This window comes from Poecile atricapillus, chromosome 3 (genome assembly GCF_030490865.1).
Source record: "Poecile atricapillus isolate bPoeAtr1 chromosome 3, bPoeAtr1.hap1, whole genome shotgun sequence".
NCBI lineage: Eukaryota > Metazoa > Chordata > Aves > Passeriformes > Paridae > Poecile > Poecile atricapillus.
In genome coordinates this window covers 2,519,305-2,543,327 of record NC_081251.1, presented here as the reverse complement: position 1 = coordinate 2,543,327, position 24,023 = coordinate 2,519,305, and the positions used below count along the sequence as shown (strand labels likewise).

The 24,023-nt window shown below is 43.5% G+C and overlaps 1 protein-coding gene across 10 annotated transcripts in view; it reads right to left on the bottom strand.

Moving 5' to 3' along the window:
• HMBOX1 (homeobox containing 1) overlaps positions 1-24,023 on the bottom strand; it is a 116,949-nt gene that overhangs the window by 26,591 nt on the left and 66,335 nt on the right. For all 10 annotated transcript variants that reach the window (XM_058834211.1, XM_058834210.1, XM_058834212.1 and 7 more), the window contains 2 exons: positions 21,944-22,054; positions 14,619-14,772 (listed from right to left, as the gene is read on the bottom strand). In XM_058834211.1, the coding sequence (XP_058690194.1) occupies positions 14,619-14,772; positions 21,944-22,054 (265 nt within the window). The remainder of the gene's footprint in view (positions 1-14,618; positions 14,773-21,943; positions 22,055-24,023) is intronic.

The window sequence follows — 24,023 nt, the reverse complement described above, 5'->3', positions numbered from 1 at the left end:
GTTGCTTCCTATCAGCTTTGCAGCTGCCAGGGAAGTGTCTGAAATGACAACTGCAGAGTGGCAGAAGGCCGGACAGGGTCGGTGCTTTTCCAGATAAGGCAAGAGATAAAACCCCCAAAACTGATCAAAAGACCCCAGGTTGAGGAAATGCTTAGTTTACAGCAGAACCTAGGGGTTAAAACTTTCAAGTGTGGCAGGGGTTCAAAGTGGAGAGGCTCAAATGTTTTGCAGGGAAACAATTCACGGTGCTGCTGCAGCTGAATCACTCTCAGGTGAGGTCACCCAGGCACTGGGACACAGATCACTCTCACTGGAGGAAGGAAAACTGACCTTGCAATTAATGGGGAGCAAGAATACACAGATGGATATTTACTGAAGAACAGCAGATGTGCTGCAAGCTCACTCCCTCACTTCACTTTGCGTTTGCATCCCTGGGTTCCCATTTCCATCCCTGCAGGAGCTTCACCTGCAAGTGAAATATCCTGGCACTCCTGTTGGGGCTCCAACTCCTCTGCTGGAGACCAAAGAGCCACTGAATGCTTTGGCCAGGAAGGACCTTGAAGACCCTGTATAGTTCCCACCCCCTGCCAAAGGCAGGGACACCTTCCACTGTCCCAGCTTGCTCCAAAGCCCTTTCCAACCTGGCCTTGGGCACTTCCAGGAATGGGAGATTCATCTTCCCCGAAACTCAGGCTGCAGTCCAGCTTAACACAATTTAATCACAGAGCAAAGGGAATGATCCCATCCTCTCCTTCATTCCCTTTCTGCAGGAATGTTTTGTGCCCGGCTGCCTCCCCGGTCCAGCTCCCCACGCGTGCCAAGAGCAGCGGCTGTGCAGCCAAGGGAGGCGGGAGGACACGGCTGAAAAGGCAGCTGGGCCCAGCTCCTTCCACAGCAGCTCCCAAAGATCCTCTCCAAGGGATGCTGAAAGCAAAGCCAGAGCCAAGGGCTCGGCCACCAGCCCAGGGAGGGATGGAAAAGCACAACTGCCCAGCTCCCACCCCTGTGGATGAACAGAAGCTTGTGCTGTCCCCAGGAACGGAGCTCCCTGCCAAACCCTCTGGTGTCTCAAAATACACGAGGTGAAAGCTGCTCCTTTGGCTCTGATAAGATGCTGTAATTTCAGCTCCCTATCTGGTTTCCCCTCCCAAGAGTTCCTCTGCTTTCCACTGACAAGTAGTTACCTATTTATCTCTCATTAGTACATTTATCACCCCAGTATCACCCAGCAAGCAGAGGTCACTGTTCCAGTCTTTGTGGCTTTTAGCAGAACTATTATTCAGGCTGTCAAATCAATGGAAATATTTTTGAAGTTAGTCTGTCATCTGTGCCTGAGATCTTATCTCGCAGTGGCATGAGACAGCCTGTCAGAGAAGTGACATTCAGAGCACAATCTCATCAGAAAGTGTAATGACTGGTTTATTTCCCAGTAAATACTGGCCAAGAGTATCACTAGTGCCACTCTCAGTGAGGTCAGCAGATGACACCACCAGTTTTATCTGCTGATATTTCTATTGATTCCCCAGTAACGACATGGGTGTCAACTAAACCCACAATATAAAGTCATTTTTATTTTTGACAGCAAAATTAAAGCTCAAAGGCATCCCCTCCACAGATAAACTCTGATGGATCTGAGAACTTCCCCCAGGACTGCAAAACATAACCAGGCAAGGATGGGAAGTGCAACTCTCTGGATGAACCTGAGTTGAGGCATCAGCTCAACCAGACCTAAGCAGCAAAACAAATCTAAGAAAAAAAATCCCTAACCCAGAAAAACCACTGACAAAACACAACAGCTGCAGGTCCATGGATTTACAGGAATAGGAGAAACCACTGCAGGACTGTAGCTTGACCTCTTCTACAGCACTGACCACAGGTCTTTCAGCAATTCTGGAATTTAGCCCAGATCTTCTGTTCAATCTGCAGAGATATCCAGTCCCAACATAAAAAATTGGGGGTTTATCCAGTGCAGAATATACCATAACTTTAAATCAACTTTGGAAACAAACTGCAAAAATCCTCCTTTTTTAAAAATCTTTCTCATTCCCAACTTGAGCTTTCAGGCCCAGGGTATTGCCACACTCTGTCCAGGGACATCACAGTTTTTAAGCCTTTCACTCTAAGAAATGTTTCATTCTTGGATTTCTTTTCATTGCAAGTGCAAATCTGGAGGAGAGATTTCACCAGCACTAGATCACTTAGAGCATCAGAAGGAGAGAAACTGAAATTATTTTACACCTCAGGATGTGTCTGTGTACATAAATTCCAGAGCCATGTCAGTACACCTTAAAAACCCTCACACAACAGAGCTGACTCTCAGTTCTGGTTTTACAAGTTGCTGTCTAAACTCTGAGAGAGTCGTTTCACTGATGTTTCTTAGCAGGAATCTCCTCTGCCACGTAGATTAAAATGCCAAAAATACACCTTGCACGGGAGTGGGGAAAGCTGGATGACCTTCAAAGCTCACAGAATGAGGTTTTCATTCTTTCAACATCACTTTCTCAAAATTTTGACAGCGGTCTCCAGGACCACAATCCTATCAAGCTATTAATATTATCCTAAAATTTGTTTAAAAACAGAATTAATTGATAATAGCTCTGAAAGCCTCGTACTTGCAAAAAGATAATCTCTGCCTCCTAATCTCTAGCACCCTACTGTCGAGATAATTAACAATTAAAAAAAAAGAATAGTTAAGACATCCGAGGTGGTGATTTACTCCTCCTCGTAATTGGATTTGGTGATAAGAGCATTTTTGAAATTACACAACAGGCCTCTTCTGAATGGCAAGGTTTGGAGTTTGCAGCAATTTGAAACACACAGGTACTTTCTGCTTAAGGCACCTTGAAGACGCTGACAGCTGAAATTTTGAATATACTTCAATTTATTCTTAAATTTACTGGCACCACCAGACTCTCAAAGTCAACAGAGTTCACTAAATTGTTCACAAAATAAAAGTGGACATATTTTGAAGCCAGCAAGTAACCAGTCCACCAAGACAAGACAAAGTGAGAATTGTCCTGCGATATTGCAACGAGTGGTTGGTGTGAAAAAACAGCATCTTCAAAGCTCTTCCTAAGAATGAATTCCAAAGCATGAATAATAGGATCTCTTGTTCCCTTTTATTTACTTGAAATATTTAAATTGAGGCCTCCATGCTGCAGGGATATTTATGTGCATTAAATCTGGTGGACTTTGCGAGTGATAAACAAAACCTTCCTGCAAACAACTGCAAAACAAACATCTCATCTTCATTTTTAACGTGGTACAGGGCAAGAGTTATTTCAGTTGTATTTTGGATTATCTGGTCCTCACAAGCAAAGCCAAGGCAGGGTCAGCCCATGGGTGAAACATCTCCAAGGAGGGATGAGGCTCTGCAGGAATCAGCCCTGGCCCACCCACTGGGAAGGGATGTTCTGCTGCTGGTGACCCACAATTCCAACCAGAAAAACTCTAATTGACACTGAGGCTTTTACACACACCACTCACAAGACAACACAGGATTCCAAGGCTTTATATGGCAACACAAAGAAATAGCAAAACTTCAGTTTTTTACATTACTCAACGCAGAACATCTTTATTTGCTCTCTGGAACAAAATATTCCACTCAGCAGAGCCAGAGCTCGGTTTTCAGCTCATCTGAAAACCCAAACTGGGAAGTTCAGCCCTGGATGTTTGTAAATAACATCAGTGTGAGCACCAAGGTTCCTCAGGTTCTCCTCACTTTAGCCTCAGTAAGGTTTTACTTCTTCTGGATGGGAATCTTGCAGCATCCCTTTGTCCCAAGCCTCCAGGAAAGTTAAAATACCAGCCATGAAATTTGGGATTAATCTTAGTATAAACTGACAGCTCCCAACATCACCACCAGCATTGTCCCTCCAAAATCCACAAGGTTTTGTTTTCAGTTTCCAGTCTTGGACCAGACTTGGTTCAGCTCAGCAGAGCCCCCAGTTGCTGCCACATTTTCAGAAAATAAAAATTAATTCAGCTAAATGAAAGGATCCTACAGGATTCCACAGACAAGACCAATTCCTGCAGCACCTAAAGTTATCCAGCACCTAAAGTCAGGATGAAATCTGACTTTGGGCTCAATACATGTATTTTTCCTAACATGCAGTATCTCCAAGATCTGGGCCAAAACTGTTATCCCATTAAGTGTTGGACAGACAGGTAGCAGAAAATATATTTAATCTTTTAGTATCAATCTATTCTGTACCTTGCAACCTAAATACAACACAACAGATGGACAGAAGCAAAGGAAAATGAAAAATAATGAATGAACCCAGTAATGGCAGTGGATTAAACTACTGCAGTGCCAAGACCAACTTCAGGAGGTTCTTTGTAGACAGCACAGCAAAGAAGGAGATTTAAAGGAAGTTTTAAGCTATCAGGAAACTTTGGGATCCTTAAAGAGTATTTCTCAAACTTGGCAGCAGCAACATCTTTTTTTTTTATTTGCTGAAGATTGTTCAGTGACCATTCACCATTCATAGGGAGGGGAAATAGCTGAATTTATTATCCAACTTTTTTATAAATTCTTTTTTCTTTTTGCCTACAGGATTATGAATAGTTATCTTGGAAATAACAAGCTCCAAAGATTCAAAAGATTATTTCATTTACCAACACCCATCATGTTTCATATTTCAAGACCACTTTTTATACCCAGATCATCAATCCCTTTAGGAAGTATTCTGAAATTGTCTTTTTTCATCTTGCTCTTTAATATTATTATAAGAATTTACAGGTTAGAAGAAAAGCAAAGTTAAAAGATGCAGAGCCAAGAAAGGAGATTAAATCAATCCACAATCCAAGATTTGTGCTCCCTACCCTGAGCCATGGTTTTTGCCATGTGCTTCCTCTTAAATGTCATTGTCACCCTGGCTCAGATCAGCTGAGTTTCCTGAGGACAATCCTTTTTGGAGACATGACTAAAAAAGTGCTGGTAGTAAAGCTCCAAAAACAACTGAGGAGTTGTTTACCAGAAAAAAACTAATTATTCTTAGCATTTTTTTGGACTTTATTAAAGCATTTGATAAAGTGACATAATGGGAAATTATCCATGATTTTGGAAAAGACAAAGATTAGTATAATTTTACAAGATAGGGTAGAAAGGAAACATGTAACTAAAAAGAGGCTGAAAAATTAAGCTAATGGCACGGAAGACAACAATCAGGGATACTCCTCAATAATCATCTTTGGAGCATCTTAAAAACAAAACCAATTAATGATGCTGACAGAAAAACGTCTGTACATGGTGATGAATCTGCTGAGGCCAAAGTCAGAAGCCACATCACTGCAGGGAACTGAAGCACCATAAAAAGGAATAGAGAATCCTAAGGGCAAGAACTGAACAGAAATTTAATGGTGCAGCATCCAAGGTCACCCACTTTGGGAACAACAACTTCACAGGCACAAAAAAGATCATCAGCTGGGAAGATCAGTTTTTGTGAAGTCACTGTGGCCAAAAGATACAATGCAACAAAAGCACCAGAAAGGCCAAGCCTGACAGAGCTGAGGATGCTGCTATTCCCAATCCAGAGAGAAAAGTATTATAAAAGGTACTTCTTCTATGCTGGTGACAAGAGTTCCTCAAGCACAGCTTAGTATTCAAAACAAATTTAAACTTTTGTGTGTTCCAAAGGAAAATCAAACAAATAAGAAAGCTGTACTATCCAGGATCACCCAAAAAAAAAAAACCCAAAAAAGAACTAAAAAATAATCTAGGATGTGGTAGTGACTTTTGTGGCTAAAGCCCATAGGGTTCTCTGATAGAACATTCTTTCAGTCTGTATAAAGTGCTCCACAGTCTGACCAAGAGCCCATAAATACATGATGCAACAACTTAAGAGTTTGACTTTGGAATTTTCCTCCCTCACTTCTCCTCGTAATGACTCTGTTTATTACTTGTGTAAAGACCTCACATCTGTTACTCGATGGCAGAGAGTTTCCTCTGGCTGAGGTAGGCTTGGACTCTGTTCAGCACTGGGCTGCAGTGAGAGTCAGCAGGAATGCTCTGCACAGTTCTGGAAAACAGGAATGGGAAAATCCAACCGTGCTCTGGGCTGGATGGTGCTCCTGGATCCTCCTTGTTGACAGGAGCAGCAAAGCCAGAGGTGACAAGGTGCCAGCCTGGTCCTGAATTCCTTCTGAATGCTTCCCAGATCACTTCTAAGTTAATTCTGTAATTCACTTCAGTGGGTTTGTCCCAGGAGTAACATTACACATGGACTGGGTGAATCCTCTTCCCTCAGCCTGGAGCTGTTCTGGACAGCCCAGACATTATGAACAACCACATAAAATGCAGCCTGAACCTGCCAGGGGACACTTCACACAGTTTGTGTGACAAGGTTGTCATGGCTTTCCCTGCCTCCTGAATCCATGTTAAAATAGCTGAGAAAATAATTTAGCTGATTAATACAAGCTTCTTGTTCCTGGTTCCTTCTGTGTCTTTTAAACAGGAAGAACAACACCAGGAAGGACTGAGACAAACCCAGAAAGCTGGAGGAGACAGAAATCACAGCACCAGACTTGTATTTTTACTCTGTCCTTACAGCAGGCAGCACCTAGAGGTCTCAACATGATTGTAAAGAGCGAGAAGTTCTGTGTATGAACTCAGCACCAGCCCTTGACTCACACAAGTTGTGCCCTAAAACCACTGGCACTAACAGTTCCATTAAATAAAGTTCTGCAAGGAGAATTATTTACACTGGATACAAAAAAAGCTGGTAGTTTTGAAATTCACAGCAATTAACACTCCCACGACTGAACTTCATTTGTTATCTCGGCATTAAGCAAAGCACTGCACGTGGAAAAGGACAAATTCCAACTCCTCGTGTACATGACCAGGTCTAAATCAGTAGTAGCTCTTCAGGAGAGACGATTCCAAGAAGAGATACTCTCAAATCGATATATAAAAGTGATCAGCAAAAAAAACCAAATTTTAGATTGGAGGTCAGAGAACAACAGGACTTGGATTCAGCTGCTTGTGTAAGCTGGAATATTCACCCTGGAAATATGGAAATCAGCTCTGCTTGAGTCCCCACTCACCTGCCCCAGGTCACTAAAAATTGAATGTAAGAATAAAAAAGGTCCAGAGAAGAGTGACAATTAATATTATTAGAGGCAAGGGAAGCCTTGGTGTCTGAGAAGAGATAAGAGAGTGACTGTTAAGTTCAGAGAGGAGATAAACGAGCAGCACATTGATAGCAGCACGTGCAGAGAATGATCCTGGATAAATGCAACGTTCTGCCTTACTCTTTCTCATGATACTCATGCCAGAGGGACCTTTGACTTTTTAAACACATTTTAGCATATAAAATGGAACTAGGTATAATTAGTTCTCCGGAAGCACCCTGAAGACCTTAGCAGGATTTAGAAGGAATTACATATTTATGTGAATAACAAGAACGCCCAGAGCTGCAATAGCAGGATTAAAAATACAGGATAGGAGATAAGAGCTTTTGTCCACAGCCACATGGCTGCTGGCCAGGTGTGAACCAGGCACAGATAGAAAGAATGATAAACACCACAACCATCATCACCTGGGATGAGATCCTGCTTGTCACCTTCACCAGCAGGGAGACAGAGCACAGAGGATCTCAACTAGTGCTGGAGAAATGCAGCAGAATATCTGGACTAGAGGAGAATTCCCATTTCTAAAATGTGGGTTTGCTGCACGAGCCAGTGTTGTTACAGATCAGACTGACAAAGTTGCTTTTTCTAAATGTAGATTTCAGTTATTCTGACCTTGGCAGATTACAAGAATTTTATCTGAAGTCTGCTGCAAGGAGCTGCCCCTCCCACAGATCATCTTTTTATTATTTTTTTAAAAAGAGAGAGAAAGAGAACACAAAGACACAAAAAGCACCTGAGCTCTCTAGAAAGCAAAATAACTCATTAGGTGCTGGATTCTTGAAGAAACCATAGCGTGGTGAGGCTTTGGACAGACATCCTTGCATTCTATTTTACTGCCTGCAATCTGCCAAACAACTGGGATTTGCTTACAACTGATTAGAATAGGAAGCTTGTATATTATGCATGTCTGAGAGGGAACAGAGCTTGATCTAATGCAAAATAAGGCAGATCCTGTGTGCCAAGCAGAAAATGGCTGCTCTTGCATTCTATGAAGACACAGAGCAATGACCCTGAGCCAAACCACTTGAACCTTCACACAGGCAGATGATTCTTGCCCGTGTCTGAATGGTAAAGTGAACTTTGCTGGGTGCCTTTGCAAAGTGCCTTCGCCCAGATCTCGAAGCATTTCAGGAGCACAAACAGCAAAGATCCTAAAAAAACCCACTGCCTGCGTCTCAAAGGGCTTAATGAAGTTGAATCTCCCCCTGGAAGTTGCTGACTAACAAACACCTTATGACAGGATTGAAAGAGCTGGAAAAAATATAAAGAAATCACCTGATGTTTCTCTCTGTGTTAAGATCAAGTATCTCAGAACCATCCTGACAGATTTCAGCTAATTTGCTCCTGAGAAATGTTCTGTAGCTCCTGTAGATAACCTGCTTAGTGCTGTGCCATTCCTGAAGTCAGGAAGTTTTTCCTAATGCCAATATTCCTCGGTAACCCAAGAATTAGAGGCTTTTGGCACTTTTCCCTTGCCTTGACTCATCTCCCAAGCTGGTAGTGGCTATTTCACAGCTGAGAACAGCGAGTCACCAAAAGGTTCAAGGACACCTGAGGGTCACAGGGACAGCAGAGATAATTCCCAGCCCTCCCAGCAAACTCAGGAAAGATGAGCAGCATCCCCCAGCCAACCCATGGCCATCGTTATATTGATGAGAAGCTGCTGTTCTGTTTCTAACAATGTAGCAGCTTAATGGAAGGGGCCAAAGGACATTACTTCCTGCTCTGCTGTCAGCTTGGAAAGGGAGAAACGCAATGAATCCCAAACTTAAATCTCCTCCAAAGCCTTGCACAGGAAACTTAGATCCCCTATGGGGCCGGTATTAAGGTTCTGCTGGAAGACATAACTAAGAGTAATGGGATGAAATTAACTAAGAAAATTTCCTAACTGAATTTCAGGAGCTAATAGAGCTCTCGTGTTCCCCAGGGAAGCCGTGGAAGCCCCGGCGCTCAGGAGAGCTGCAGTAAAAGCGCTTTCACAGTCGGAAGGATTTCTAATAAGGCACGTCAGGCCTCATCTCACTCGGGGCCAGGACCATGCCCAGGGCACTGCCTCGGGATTGGGGTGGGATGAGCCCCTTCCAGGAGGGGAAATGAGGCTGAATCTCCCAGCACCATGATGGGAATGCTGGTCTCGGCATGGAAATGACCTTCCTCAGCTTGGGTCCACTTTGGAGGGGAAACAGAAACACAGCTGGTTAAATCAGACACAGTTGGGCAGTGGTGCCACAGTAATCATGGAATTACAGAGTGGTTTGACTTGCAAGTGACCTTAAATCTCATCTTGTTACAATTCTGACACCTTCACTATCCCAGGCTGCTCCAAGCCCCACCCAGCCTGGCCTTGGACACTTCCAGGGATCCAGGGACAGCCACAGCTTCTCTGGGCACCCTGTGCCAGGGCCTCCCCATCCTCACAGGGAACAATTCCTTCCCAATATCCCATCCATCCCTGCCCTCTGGCAGTGGGAAGCCATTCCCTGTGTCCTGTCCCTCCATCCCTTGTCCCCAGTCCCTCTCCAACTCTCCTGGAGCCCCTTTGGGCTCTGAGCTCTCCCTGGATGCTTCTCTTCTCCAGGCTGGAAAGCCTGAATTCTCCTAGAGGAAAGGTGGTTCCATCCCTCTAATCCTCATGGACCTAATGCTTTCCTGTACCCCGGAAAAATCAAAGGACTCCTCTTCCACGATGCCAGTATAACCATGCCTCTAAATAAACCAGGAACTCCTCCAACTCAAACCACACAAAATCAGAACAAAACCAAGCAGACCAAACAACTCCACGGAATCACCATCTTTTTGTTAAACTTCCCCTTCCTGGTGCTCCCAGCTGTGCATTCCTGTCCTTTGCCCCAGCACAGCCCTGGCACAGCAAGCCAAAACAATTCAGGAAAATGCAGGGGGAAATAAAAAGGATTTATTTTTCCTGAAGCAGGCTGAATTGGCTGCTATTTCCATCGGACAAGAAACATCTCTGGCACAGCACAGGCTGGCAGGAGCAGGGAAACTGAGGAGGAGGAATTGAGAAGGGTGGAGAGGCAGTGTAACACCTAAGGATGAGCTGGTGACAAACTGTTAATTCAGCTCAGCTACAGCACGAAACTGTACCCCCCTATCTTGGGAAATCTAAACCCATTTCTCTTCTGAATAAAGCCAAGTGAAACACCTGACTGTTTTGCCACCTATGAAATAGGGGTGATGGGGATCTACAGCATCTCAGTCTTATTTAATCTAAATACACCTTTACAAAAGGAGCTTCAGAAGCACAGACAAGTGTTAAAATAAAAACCCAGAGCCATAAAATCAAACCAAATAACCCTCAACCAGAAAGCAAAGTCCCTGCTCCCTAGACAAACTGAAATACATTCAACTGATGAATTATTCATTTTTGTTTAGGGCAGAATTTACAGCTATTTTAACTTAATCTTTGGATAAAGCATATACTTAAAAAACAACACTCAACTCCCCCCCTCAGTCCTTAACAGCACTCATGAAAAGTGCCTTAAAAAGGGTATAAAATCACTGATTCTGCTGCCAATCTTAGTTATTTTTTTGTCTGAAAAAGAAGATAAAACTCTACTCCAACATATGATTAGGAGAGAAGCATAAATCACTGGGGGAGAAAAAATAATAATAAAAAAAATAGACCAACAAGACAACACAGCTTCATTAAAAAAACAGAAAGCCCTAAGGGAATTTTCAATTTCATACTTCTAATGAGAGGGGTTGAAAAGAAAAAGCAAAGCAGAGAAAAGAGGAAAAAAAAAAAAAAGAAACACAACATTATCTGTGGGACAAGGCATAACAAAAAAAGAACACGAAAGTGAACCAGAAAGAGGCTTTCAAGTTTAACCTCGGGTTTGCACAGAAAGGACTCTTGCAGTCTTAGCTCTGCTCCCAAAGGAGGGCAAAGCCACACAACAACATCGACACACTCAAAACTCAGCATATTCCATGAGCAGGAGGCTCCACAAGAGAACAGGTCAAGGTTGGCATCAGTAGCATTGCAGTTGTCTGAACCACACCTAGTCTGCAGTTAAATATAGAACTTTACTTTCTGGAACCACTGCTCCTCTTAACCTTCAGAGCATAAATATTCAGGGAGATATCTACAGAAAAATAAAAAGTAAAGGGATAAAGAGACACGAATTTATTGTCCAAAAAAATCTAAGATCAGGGATTAAAAAACTACCCTGGGAGGATTCCAAAAAAGCAGTAAAGGCTGGAGAATTGAATTACAGAAACCACAAGCAGCATCCTGGAAATCCAGTATAAACCAATTAGTTTCTTTAATACACATACCCTGTACTCAGACCCTCAGGTACATCAGACATTTCAGGATAAGGCCCTAACTCTAATCTTCATTCTGTCAGGTTGGCACCAATACAATAATTAATTGAACTGGATTTTTTTTGTTGATTTAAAGCTTTTTAAAAAAAAAGAGAAACTACCCCTTCAACCCTCATGCTTCTCACTCAGTTCATGGATCAAATCCTGACCGGTGCTGTGCATTTTCAATTGGAGAGCCTGCTCCTAAGAAACAAATCCCTCAAAATTTTGCAATCACATTCAGATTCTTCCCTTGAAGTGCTCTCAGCTGGTCTGACACATGAGACTTTTAGCAACTCCAACTTTTACCAACTGAATCCAAGACAAAAGCAAGAGCACGGGGCACAATTAAGTGATGGAACAGGTCAACACCCTCATCCTCAGCCAAAAAATGTTTACACAGCATCACAGAAGCATTTCAGAGAGAAGGAGGAGTTTTGCAGAGATTCCACTAAGCCCTGGATTCCACCCTCTTATCTTCAGGCATTAAACTAAACCATCAAAGTTAGTTCTAATTGCAGGAGGCAGCTGGAGAGGAAGGTGCACAGAGCCCTCCTCTGAGTGCATTAGTGGGATGGAATTGTCTCCTGGATCTCTGTTTCTCCCTCCTGGACAGGGATCAGCCCAAATGAACAAGCACTTTCCTGAGGTTCCCAGAGCAGCAGCTCCAAAAGCAGGTGCCTAAATCCGTGTGTGCACCAACATCAGAGACAGAAGCTGCAGGACACACAAACACAGCGCACTCAAAGTTGCATTTCATTAGGGAAAACAGAGTCCATTAAACTGAGATGCCTCCACTCAGAGTCAAAACTTAATCCTGCAGAGGAAAATGCAAATTACCAGACAAATGGCACCACCAACCCACAGGCAATGCCAAACACCATTTTAGTGGCCAAGTGCTTATTCCTGACCCTGGGCCATCAAGGGAACCTGATCTGCTCAGGCCAGAGGGGTCTGGTTACCTTCATGCTGCTGCTGTTATGAATTATATCATGGCCAAGCCTGCAAAACTCCAGTGACCTGTAAGTGAAATTAGTGACTTTTTTTCCAAGGGCTCCCAGAAGAGCGTTTTTCTCCCACTCTTTCAAAACTTGTCACATAAAACAGCTCATCCTTACAGCTCAACGAGGCCTTTTAAAGCACAACAGTTAAACAACCATATTCCCATTGCTTTATGGTGTAGCTTTATTGTCACACAGCACTTTTACTGTGCTCTTGCCTCGAGTAAAACTCCTCAGCTTTGCTTCCCAGTATCCCACACAAGACTGTGAAACCCAGCACCCACAGTGACCCAGCCAAGGGCTTGGCAAATTAATATTAAAAGCCAGGATTAAGGCAATGTGGCAGCAGCAGAATAAGGAGAAAACACCAGCAGCAAAGACCTTACAGAGTACAAAACCAAGAACAACAAAGAAGAAGAATTTAATGAAAAATTAGATCAAGCGATTATGTATCTGCATTCACAACTGGATGATTTCCAGTGTCAAGACCAACTTGATTTTTTCAATTCCCAAATCCAAAGCACACACCTTTCTAACAGATGTACTAAAACCCCACAGTTTTAATTTCTAGAGTGTCCCAGCAGAGACTGGCTTGAGGAGAGAGGTGGATGAGGAAAGGGTGGCTTGCTCAGCTCTCTATCAGCAGTTTTCCCAGCAAAGGAGTCTGAGGCACAATCAGGGCTCAAACAGTAAATAACAGCAGTTACTGTACTTTGGGCCAGACAGAAACCAGGAAGAAAAACAGCCATGCCCAAAACCAGCCATGCCCAAAACCAGCCATGCCCAAAGAGCTCTGATTCTACTCCCAATAAGCATTTCACACACAGAGGGTTGATCAGGAGATGGGTGCTGCCCTGCAGGCACAGACAGCTGTGGTGGTTCTGTCCTGCACACACAATCAGGACAGTCAGACAAACATTTCAAAGTGCTAAAGATCCTGTCCTGCCCCTTTGCTCTGCCTCTGTGGAGGGGGACACTAGAAAAAACACACTATCAGATCACAGGTCTTTGCATTAGTTGGGCCTAAAAAGGCAGAACAGATTTAAAACATTTACGTTATTTCCTTTGGGGAAACATTCAGGCAAAGCCAAAAATATCAATGCCAGATAAAATATCAGTGCCAGGCCAGAATAGGGAAACAAACATTTAAGTTACTGGTTGCAGTGCTGCAAAGACACAAAAGTGTGTCCAGCCTCTGCTCATGAGGGAGCTCAGGATTTCAGTCTTAGCTCTGGCTAAGACTGATGATCTCCTGCTCCTAATCAGTTCCCAAGACCCCCATGCAACCAAGAGGAAAGGGAAGCATTAAAGAAATTGTAAAATCACATCCTACAAATCTGCTGGCTGAGATCTCACTGGGGTTGCAGACCCAGGAGGAGGGTAGCACACACAGTCATCCAGTCCTTCCATGGAAAGGAGGCTCCTCAGAGGGGGGAAAATCCTCCCAGCCATTTAGCCCTGGACAGAAATAGGCATTCATCCCTAAACTACATCCAAGTTCCCCAGCCCTTTTCTACTGTACAACATTATCCACAAAAGAGACGTTCCTGTAAGCAGAAGGAAAGGCAAAGCACGCCTGGGCTCAAAGAGGAGAGCTGAGAGCTCAAATGATCACCTGCCACTCTGCATATGGATTTGAAAGATCCACTTTGCTCTGTGCTGCTCCCAGCTCCTGTAAAAGGGTTCTAAGAGCCTTTTTGGACCAGGAATCTACAGCTTGTTAGGCAAAGTTCTGCATCCCAAACAATTACAGCACTACCGAAATGCTGGTATCCACTTTAAAACACCATGAGGCATCAGGAAGACAAGTCAGGAAAGTGGAAAGGAGAAAATGTAGAATGGAAAGAGCTTGCAAGACCCTCCCAAGAGAGCCCAGATCAGGATAAGTGGAAAAGTTTCTGCAAAAGGAAAGGAGAGCTGAACACCAACACGTTCAGACTGAGCTAAGGACATGATGTACAAAAATGAAGAGATCCGGAGCAGAGCTACAATTTTTTAAACAACACAAGAGGCAAAACAGCTCCTCCTACTCCACCATTACAAATCAATTTCTTACAGGCTTGCACGAGGCTACAACATATCCATGAAAACCAGAGCAGGGAAAAAGACCCTTGCCTTGGCTTTCCCATCTCCAAACCCCCTCAGAGAGCCAGCACGTACCTCTCCATAACAGCCAGGCACTCCTTTCTCCACGTGAACCGACTGCCTCGCCGTAGTCTGAAGGTCCCAGAGGTAGCTGTGACTGGGGGAGGCGTCTGTCTCCATTCTGGCTCTTCTATTGGGATGGGAGCGGGTCTCATGCTTAGTGTAGCCCCTAGGGACAATAAACACTGTGTTTCCCAGAGGGTTAAAAATCAGGCTGGTCCTGTCAATCCTGCTCGTGAAAAAAGAACAAAACAGGTGATGAAACCGTTCAAACTGAAAAAAAATATAAAGTGTTATCAAAGACAACTTAAAGATGCACAAAGGCAGCTAGAATTCCCATTTCCCAACCTCCAAGGCACGGTGATGACCATGGAAATCCAAGGAGCTGATGGGCACTTGGGAAAATCTGTCTTGTCTTCATCAAGAGGAAAAGGATCACACAGAAAGGGTGAACTGTGCCCCTGATGGGATTCATTTAGGTTGTGCTGCCACCTCAGCTGTCACAAAATAGGAAACAGCAGTTTCTATTTAATTATACCACAGTCTCAGGAAGCAAAAGGGAAATTTTTACCAAAGGTATTTCAGTGTGTCTAAAGAGCTGAGAAAATACCTGAAGCAGCTCCACCAATAGAAACACACCCCATGGCCTGGGAAAACACGGGCTCCCAAGTGCCAGGGTGCCTGAAAAAGTCAGTGAAAGCAGATTAACATCACAACCTTCCTCTCCTGCTCCCCTTCTTTGGAAGTATTTCTCCTTTCCGTGACTCTGAGCTGGAAAGCATCAGGCACAAGACAGGATTTGGCAAGATGCCTTCAGGAAAGGCCCCTTTGAAACTTACCCCTGATCCTTTCCACAAAAGCCTCTCAGTTAATAAATCAAGATAAATAAATCAAGACACTCTGGGAGATCGATCTTTCCTCCATCCCTTGGTGAGGATGGGAATCTGGGATAGGACACGAGGACAGGAATCAGGGTATGTTCTGAAGGACAAGCTTTGTGCTCAGTGACTTCCCCTGCAGGGAAGAGAGAGCTGTTCTAGTCTGCAACAAAAAAAATTAGAGAAAAAGGTTGTATGAAAAGATAAATCACCACCTATATCCCATAAGCATCCTGGGTTCCAGTGGAATTCCTGCACTGAGCCAGCCTGGACAGATCCAGGAGAAGCAGCAGCCCTGCTCACGGTGTTGTGCACCCTTTGGGTGCTCAGGCTCACTCAGAATGGCTGGGATTTAATCATCAAAAAAGTGTTAGTGCAGCAACACTGCTCCTCTAATACACAGAGGAGTGAAAGGGTCAAGGGAACCTAGGAGTTTAACCAATAAACAAATTCCTACAGCTAAAAAGCAAGAAATGAGCTGTTTAGGCACTTGGCTGCGTTCCTTTCCAGAAATGCACACGGAGTCTTTCCCTTCCTGCCAGGGGCTTGCATCTGTGTTAGGTAGTGGAGCCCAAAATAATTTACAAATGTTCCCCAGGAGGAGTCAGTAGGAAGTGAAGCCCACAATCTCTGCCTTGCACACACAAGGCACGGTGCCTCTCCCTAATTCCCAGCTAACGAGCCTACACAGATTACTTGGTTCCATTGAAACATGAAATATTTCCTATAGTGCCAATTTACTGGGAGGCCATTTCAAGGAGAGCTCCTTATCTAGTCTTTCTGCTACTTGCACAGTTTAGGGGGCTATCGAGTTGCCAGGTTTTAAATACACTTCAAAAACTTAAAAAAAAAAAAAAAAAAAAAGAGAAAATTTTAAAAAGAGACAGGGGAGAACAGGAAAAGAAATTAGCTTTCCCTGCACTGTGTTAGCAATATACTTTCCCTACCTAAAGATTTGATTTCACAGGGAGAGTACAGGAGTATCAGTGCTGCCTCACATCAAGGCAACAGATGCAGAATCCTTCCATTAAATTTGCCCGAGATTTTTCAGACAAAGGTTGAAAAAAAATCTGCATTGAAAGCATAAATTTTCTGCTGCTGCTACAGGTATGTTCACGTACTGAATATAATACACTTTTTTATTTTAGTAGCCTTCCTAGATCAATTTAGCCATTTCTCTTTTCTATGGGGTAACATCAATATCAGCAGCAGATAAGAGAGGAATATGCTGAGAATTACAAGCAAGTACCCCCACACAGCAAGAGAGGAGGATCTGAATGCATAAAGAGGCCCAAAATGGGTTTGGATGAACGTGTGGAAAAATGGCAACATGGGATGCTCAGAGCCCCTTCCAGGGCCTAAAGTGGCTCCAGGAGAGCTGGAGAGGGACTGGGGACAAGGGATGGAGGGACAGGACACAGGGAATGGCTTCCCACTGCCAGAGGGCAGGGATGGATGGGATATTGGGAAGGAATTGTTCCCTGTGAGGGTGGGCAGGCCCTGGCACAGGGTGCCCAGAGAAGCTGTGGCTGCCCCTGGATCCCTGGAAGTGTCCAAGGCCAGGCTGGATGGGGCTTGGAACAATCTGGGATAGTGGGAGGTGTCCCTGCCCATGGCAGGGGGTTGAAATGAGATGACTTTGAATCCAAATTTATCATTTATGATATGCACTTTTGATAAGGAACCCACGGAGCTTTTCCTCATCCCTGTCTCTTCAGTGAGCTCCCGTTTATTCTGCTGTTCCAACATTCCATCACAATATTCTCGCCACCCAGCTCCACTTCTTTATAACTTAGCAAGTTCCATCCTAGTCACCAGTTCAGATTCTTTTTTTAAACCCCTCAAACAGCTTTTAAGAAGAAGTGAAACTTCTCTCCTGAGCAGACAGAGTGGAGAAAACACAGTACAAGGTTCTCAGTGTATGCATCAAACAGCAAGACACCTCTGAGGGGTGCAGAGGTGAAGCGCCTGGGAAGAACTCCTTTCACACACAGAAATGAAAGGAGACAGCTCTCACTCCCTGCCAGTGCTCAGCACCTTTTCCTACAGCACTGCGTTTTCTCTGTGAATTTTTTGTGTGACTGAGGATGCTGCAGGTGGGTTTGGGGGAGAGGAGGCAGGAGATGTGCTCTCCAACTGGAATGGAGCTCTCTCCACGTTCAAAATTCCTCCTGGCCAAGGCTTGCACATCCCAGGTCCCATTCTGAAGGGAGGGAGTTGCTCTAAGAGCATCACATGGACTCGCTGCTCCCCAGCCCAGGGCTCAAGCAGGCGCTGCCACTGAACGGTCACAGAAAGCCTCAGGCATCTCCCAGCTCCAAGAAACCATTTCCTGGCAAGTTTTCATTTGCAGCAAGTACCTGCTGTACATTATCCTGATAAGAACAGATGCCTCACTGTATTTTTAGCCAGGCTGACCCCAGATCACACAATAAACACCTCTCGGTCAGAAATCAGCAGCAGCACAAGGTTCCCTACAGAGCCCACGGTGGGGAGGAAGAGGAGCAGAGCCTGTTTGCTCTGCAGCTCTGTGGAACAGCACATTCCCAACCAGCCCTTCCCAGTGCAAACCTCGTGGGACAGCCAGCCCCTGATTTTGGGTTGGCTTTTCTTTCATAGCTAAACAAGAACCGCTATGAAAATAACAAAAGAGATGCTACATCCTGATAATAGCTCCCTTTCATTTTCCCTTTTGTTCAAGGAGGAAGAGCCCATGGCTCTCTCCAAGGTGACCACAGCTGCCTTCCTATTAGAGAAGAGTGGCAGAAATAAATACCCAGCCTAAATGGAAGCAGCCTGTAACCATCTGTAACTTTAACACATCATTTCGAGGTGCCAGCTTCAGTTTGCACTACACAGAGGCAAGAGACAAGCTGAAGTTACTCCATGACAAACTTCCCACGTTGCCCAATAGCCAGTGACAGGGAAATTAATCAGGATAACAACTACCAATCAGAAACAAAAAAACAAAAAATATTTAAAACCTATGGGCTCTGAAAATAATAGTGAGAACATTGCAGGACACTACTGGCTTCTGAAATATACAGAATTTATCTATTGCCAACTGCTCTCAGTCCTCCTTGAAACACAGGACAGACAAGTGGTGCCTGTGTGAAAAAAGCTCCATCTAAATGAAAAGTATCCCTATTAATTGGAATAAAGACCCTTTAAACACCTGCATTTAGCACTGACTTCTTCCCTCCAACAAAAAAAAACCCTGCCTTTCACCCTAACTGGCAGCTCCTTCCAGAAAAATTTCCATCAGTAGCACACTGGAATTCACAGCACTGCCATTAACTCTGACATCACTCCTACCAAGAAAACATTGATTAAGACATTTTTTTGAGCAAGATTATTGCATACAGTGGGACAAGTGGGTGTTTTCCTCCTGTTCCATGAGACTTCAAGTCTCCTTTGCAACATTCCAGTCTGGTGCTGTCTGAACACCCACCACCAAGGACAGGAGAAATGCAGAAACTGCCCATGCAAACCAGCAATCAAAGCCAGGCAAATAACAAACAGCACATTCAAGAGCTCGAAGCCAGCTGGAAAAGAATGGAAGGGATGGAATTGCTGAGTCTCTTCCATATAGGACCAGCAACACCCTAAAACTGCCCTAAGACTCCCCAGGACCAAGTCCTTTGGTTGGCAGATGCAGCACTGCTTGTGGATGATTTAAAGCATCACATAGCACATTTTAAAAAAATAAAATCTCTTTTGGATATATTTTTAAGTCATAATTTGCTTATATAAGCACAGTAAAAAGACAGGTCCTGCTGTGAGGAGCTGAAGGCAAGGCAGGGGTGTCACCCACAGGGAAAGGTCTCACCTGTATCCAGGAGATAGAAAAGGGACATAAAAGGTGAATTCTATAAGTTGCACAGAAAAACTGGCAGAGCCAAGGGAAAGTCTGCCAAGAGATCTCCAGTCCTTTCCACACAAACTATTCCTTCACAGTTTAGAAACTGATTGCATCTACTGTCCTAGTCCTTCAAAACTGTTTCAATTTTAGGTTTTCTTTCCATTAATACACAAATTCAGTCAAAAAATGGATTTACTCTGAAGATCCAGTTTTTCAAGATTAGGAATTACAAAAACTATAATTTTTGGGAACCAATAGTCCTCAAAAGCCTCACTTTGCCCTCTGATAACTCAAACCTGCAGGTCCTTCTGCACACAGACCTGACTTTCTCTCAAAGGACATAGATTTTCCTCCCAGCAGCTGCAACTGGAAAAGATGGGATGTATGAGAACAGAAAGCCAAATGCCATCTCTTACTAAGTGAGCAACTAAAAAAAACCCACATGGCAGTCATTTCATCTCTCAAGTTTCTTCCAAGGAGGACAATCCTTCACACCCTACAGAGAGAGTGTAGTGATGGCAGCACTTTTTGGGAACATGGCAGGGAGCCCCAATGATTTCCTCATTTTCTGTCTCTAAGGAGATCACCAGACCAGCTACTCTGTCCACTAATCACAGGATACTGTGTACTAGCACCCAAAAGTCCAGCTCCAGATTGTTTTTTTTAACAGTGATTTAAATCCAGGATTCTCTGGACAAGGTTGGTACCTCTCTTTGCACACTTTTTCATACCCATGTTAATTATTCTTGGCTACCTAGTCTCACCTGCAATATAATAGATGGCAATAACTCAAAGAGTGGATTAGCCCACAGTGAATAAATAAATACAACCCCATTTTCCTCAGGTAGATTTTTCCTGACAGTGAGAGGAAAACTGAAGGTTCTTCCCTCTACCTCAGCCTCTAAAAAGAAACCAAGTGCTGTCTGGTTCTAAAAGGAATTTAAGTGCATCCAAATAGTCCCTTAGCTTAGGAAAAGGAAACAATTTGACTTTTACACTCCTTGAAAATGCTGTTTAAGATCTCTTATTGGGAAAAAGGTTACACTCAAACAACCACTCTTCAACCAGTTATTCCATGTCTAAAGCAAAGCAGAGTTAATGTTGATTCATTTCAATATCAGCCAAAACCTTCAGTGTGGAAAATCTTCCTTCCTATGACAACTCTCAAGAGCAAAAGGACAAACAAGATGTGAGCTCATGGATATGGGGGAAAAAGAAAATAAAGAGGAAGAAGTAAAGATTTTAGAGCTAGGTTGAACAAGGGTTCTGTTATTAGCACAAAATACTATTTCCTAAACAGCTCCATGTAATACTGCAAATAAAGGATGCAAGGCTGGGAAAAATCCACACAGCAGCTTTCATCTGGAGAGGGTTTTGATGGTTTTTACACCTCCCAAAAACTCTCAAGTCCTCCCACTACTTTGGAGGCAACACCTTTCATCAAAGGGAAATGTCTGGGAGTTACTTTGTAGGGTAAAACCTGAGCCTTTCCAAGCAGCTGGTTCTGGATGGTTGTACCCAGGAGTTCACAGTATCCTCAGTATCACAAGTCCAGCCAGCGCAAAAATCAAGGCTTCTTGGCACTTTTACTCTTTAAAACAACTTAAAGAAAAAGAATCTTAAGATGCTTCACAGAAAATACAGGCTCAGTTATCCCTCTGAACCCACCCAACTTAAATCTCAATTATTCTCAGGCCAACTATCAGCTGGAGCCTCTTGATTTTCAGTTTACACACAAAGCAGAAGTTTTGAGGCTCTGTTTCCACTGGAATTTTTCTTAACAGAATTCTGGATATTGAAGCCAAGTTCACATTAGAGAGCCTGAGTTTTATATTCCTTGAAACAATTACACAGCTAATTTAATCAAGCCAATGTTTAAAGGAAATTAAACGTAAATATTTTGATCTTTACAATAAAACTGTTAAAAGGGAAAAATAAGAACTGTGATCAAACAAAATCTATGGAGAAGAACAATACAAGGAAATTAATTCAACTGTGATTTTGAAGATTGCTGGTTAGTTAAAGATAATGAGGAGCTTTACTTCTCTTTTTGTATTCAAGATCTATTCTGAGATTTGGAAAAGCAGGTGGGATTTGAAAGACACATCTCCAGCTTATCACTGTAACTATCAACATCCCATCCATGAGCTTGAGATCCAACCCAAAAGCCTCTGAAGATCCTCTCTGACAAACTGTTTGGGGTTTTTTGCTGCAACTTTATATTATGCAGCCATTATTAATGGTTTCTATTTCTTCATTCTGAAGAGCCTCAGCTTCTATTTGATGTTTACTGATTATAACTTCACTGGCTGCTTCTGATTCCCAGATTTAGTGAGTGGTGGGAGGGCAGGGCAGGTATCTGTGGCTGAGGAGCTCTGGATGAGGCAGCTCTGGATGAAGCAGCTCTGGATGAAGCAGCTCTGCATCATTTCTTGCCAAGCAAAAAGCAATTTGCTCCCACCCTCCTAAAAATTAACCTGGTCAGAGGGAGAACCTCTGGAGTACCCCAGACTCCAAGAGGAGAATTATCAGTGCTAATAAACAAAAGGCTTCCATTCCATAAATAAACAGCAGGAGATATTGAGGCTGCATTTGTTTACCAGGATTTGTCTTCTCAAGCTGGTACCATCTGTAAAATGCCCTTTTCTTCTGTTCACTCAGGTCCGACCCCTGCTGCAACAGCCAATGGGAGATCCGGCTCTGACTGATACCTGTGAAAAACCAGAACAGAAGAAAGAAAGAGAGAAAGAGAAAAGTTCTTCTTTACCAAACATTTAAAAGTGGTTTATCTACTGATAAAAGGTGGTGTCTTACAAAGCCCAGGAACGTGTGATGCTTCAATCCCAGAAAAAGCAGAGTTGAAGCTCCCCTGCTCAGTCCCAAACTGCCCAAATTTCTCCCTGGGGTTATGTTCAACCTCACTCAAGGAACACCCTGGAATCTGCATGATCAGCCCAAAAGCAAAGAGGATAAAAACTGAACAGCCAAAGCTATCACAGACTCGAATTGTCCACACCTTCCCTGATTCCTAAACTGTGAAATGGGAACAAGCCCCTTCCCCGCTATTATATATAAATAACGATTGTTAGGAAATTCTTATCATTCAATGCTTGAATAAGAAGGGAGCTAAACAATGGAAACAGTTTATGTGACACAGATCACATCAGCCCAGAAATGGAGCAAACCAACTGTCAGCAGCTGTAACAACAGCCAGAAAAGAAGCCAGAAAGAGCAGCTGTCTGTCAGCAAAGCAGGAGCCAAGCTCGAGGTACCCAGGCATGATTAGGGACAAAACACTGCAGTTTTTAAAGCAAGAGATCTAAGAAAACAGTAAGAAGGGGAAAAAAATTCCTAGAAGTTAATACAGTTATTTCCAAAGCGTGACAGGGAACTAAGGATCAATGCAGGAAGGGCAAGAAGTGATCAGCAGAGGAACTAAATACAGCAAGAGGTTTAGAAGTGCATGAAGAGGTCAGCAATAGGTTCATGTGAAAATGTCAAAAATGCAGTTTGCTGAGTAACTGAAGCACTTCAGAACTCCCTGTGCCTTCCACAAGGCCCTTCAGAACAGGTTAACAACATCCAAACTCTCCTGAGAAGTGAAGTTTTAGGAGGTGCTCCAAGTACCAATATACTGCCAACACCACCTGTGCCACCACCTGCTTGGTGAAATCACCCAGGCAGGTAGAGGCTGGTTTGCACACAGAACCCAAACTACCTCCCCCCTCTAGAGATGCATCAAGGTTTTATAAGCTCTCATAATCATATTTAACTCCTGAAAAACAGCCCCCTGTAGTTTCACCACTTCTAATGTGGGGGTTTATTATGGGGGTTTTTGTGTGTTGAAGGTAGTTAACTTCAAAATGTCTCAACTTGACTCTCAGGTATCATATTCAGGTGGGTTTACACCGACCAGATTTTTTAAAATCACTGAGTTTGTACTCTTAATTGTTTTTCCACAAGCAGAATTGTAGAGGCTATGAATTTTAAATTGTCCTGGGGGAAAGATGGGTGTGTTTTGTTTCAGATACAGCAGCTCACTGCTGTTCAGCAGAGCTGTGCCCACAAAACAGACCCCGATTTTCCCAGAACCTTGCCCTCAACCAACAGAGTTCAGGAACAGCTGGGGCAGCCAAGAGCTGCCTACCCCCAGGGCCCACACTGGGATCTAAAACTGAGTTTATACTACTGGGGAAGCTGAATTAATCAACCAAACACAACCCTCAGACCCTGCCAAGTTTACATCAAGTAACTGTGGAAGCACACAAGTTAATACCAAAAGAAGGCAGTGTAAGTTGATAACACTCTCTGGCCCAAAATGAGGCTCCAGCCTAGTTGAAACCCTGCCATCTGCATGCCTCATCACCAGTGGAAAGTCCAAGTTTTGAAAATTTGCAGCTCTTGACCCATTATGATTGATAAAAGCCATTTCTTGTCCTGGCCTGTGGGACACAAAGGTTTGTGTCTCACTGCTCTTGGCTGCCCTGTTCCCATTAATTAATCACTGGGTAACAACTCCACTCATTTACTTGTTTACTACGGTCCACTTACACTTATTGCAGTGAATTAGCGTGTGTTGAGTGTTTGGATAACAACTTAAGATACAAACACAAAGCACTGGCAGATAAAAATTATAAATAGAGATTACAAGTCTGCCCTGAGTGGAAAATCCAAATTCTG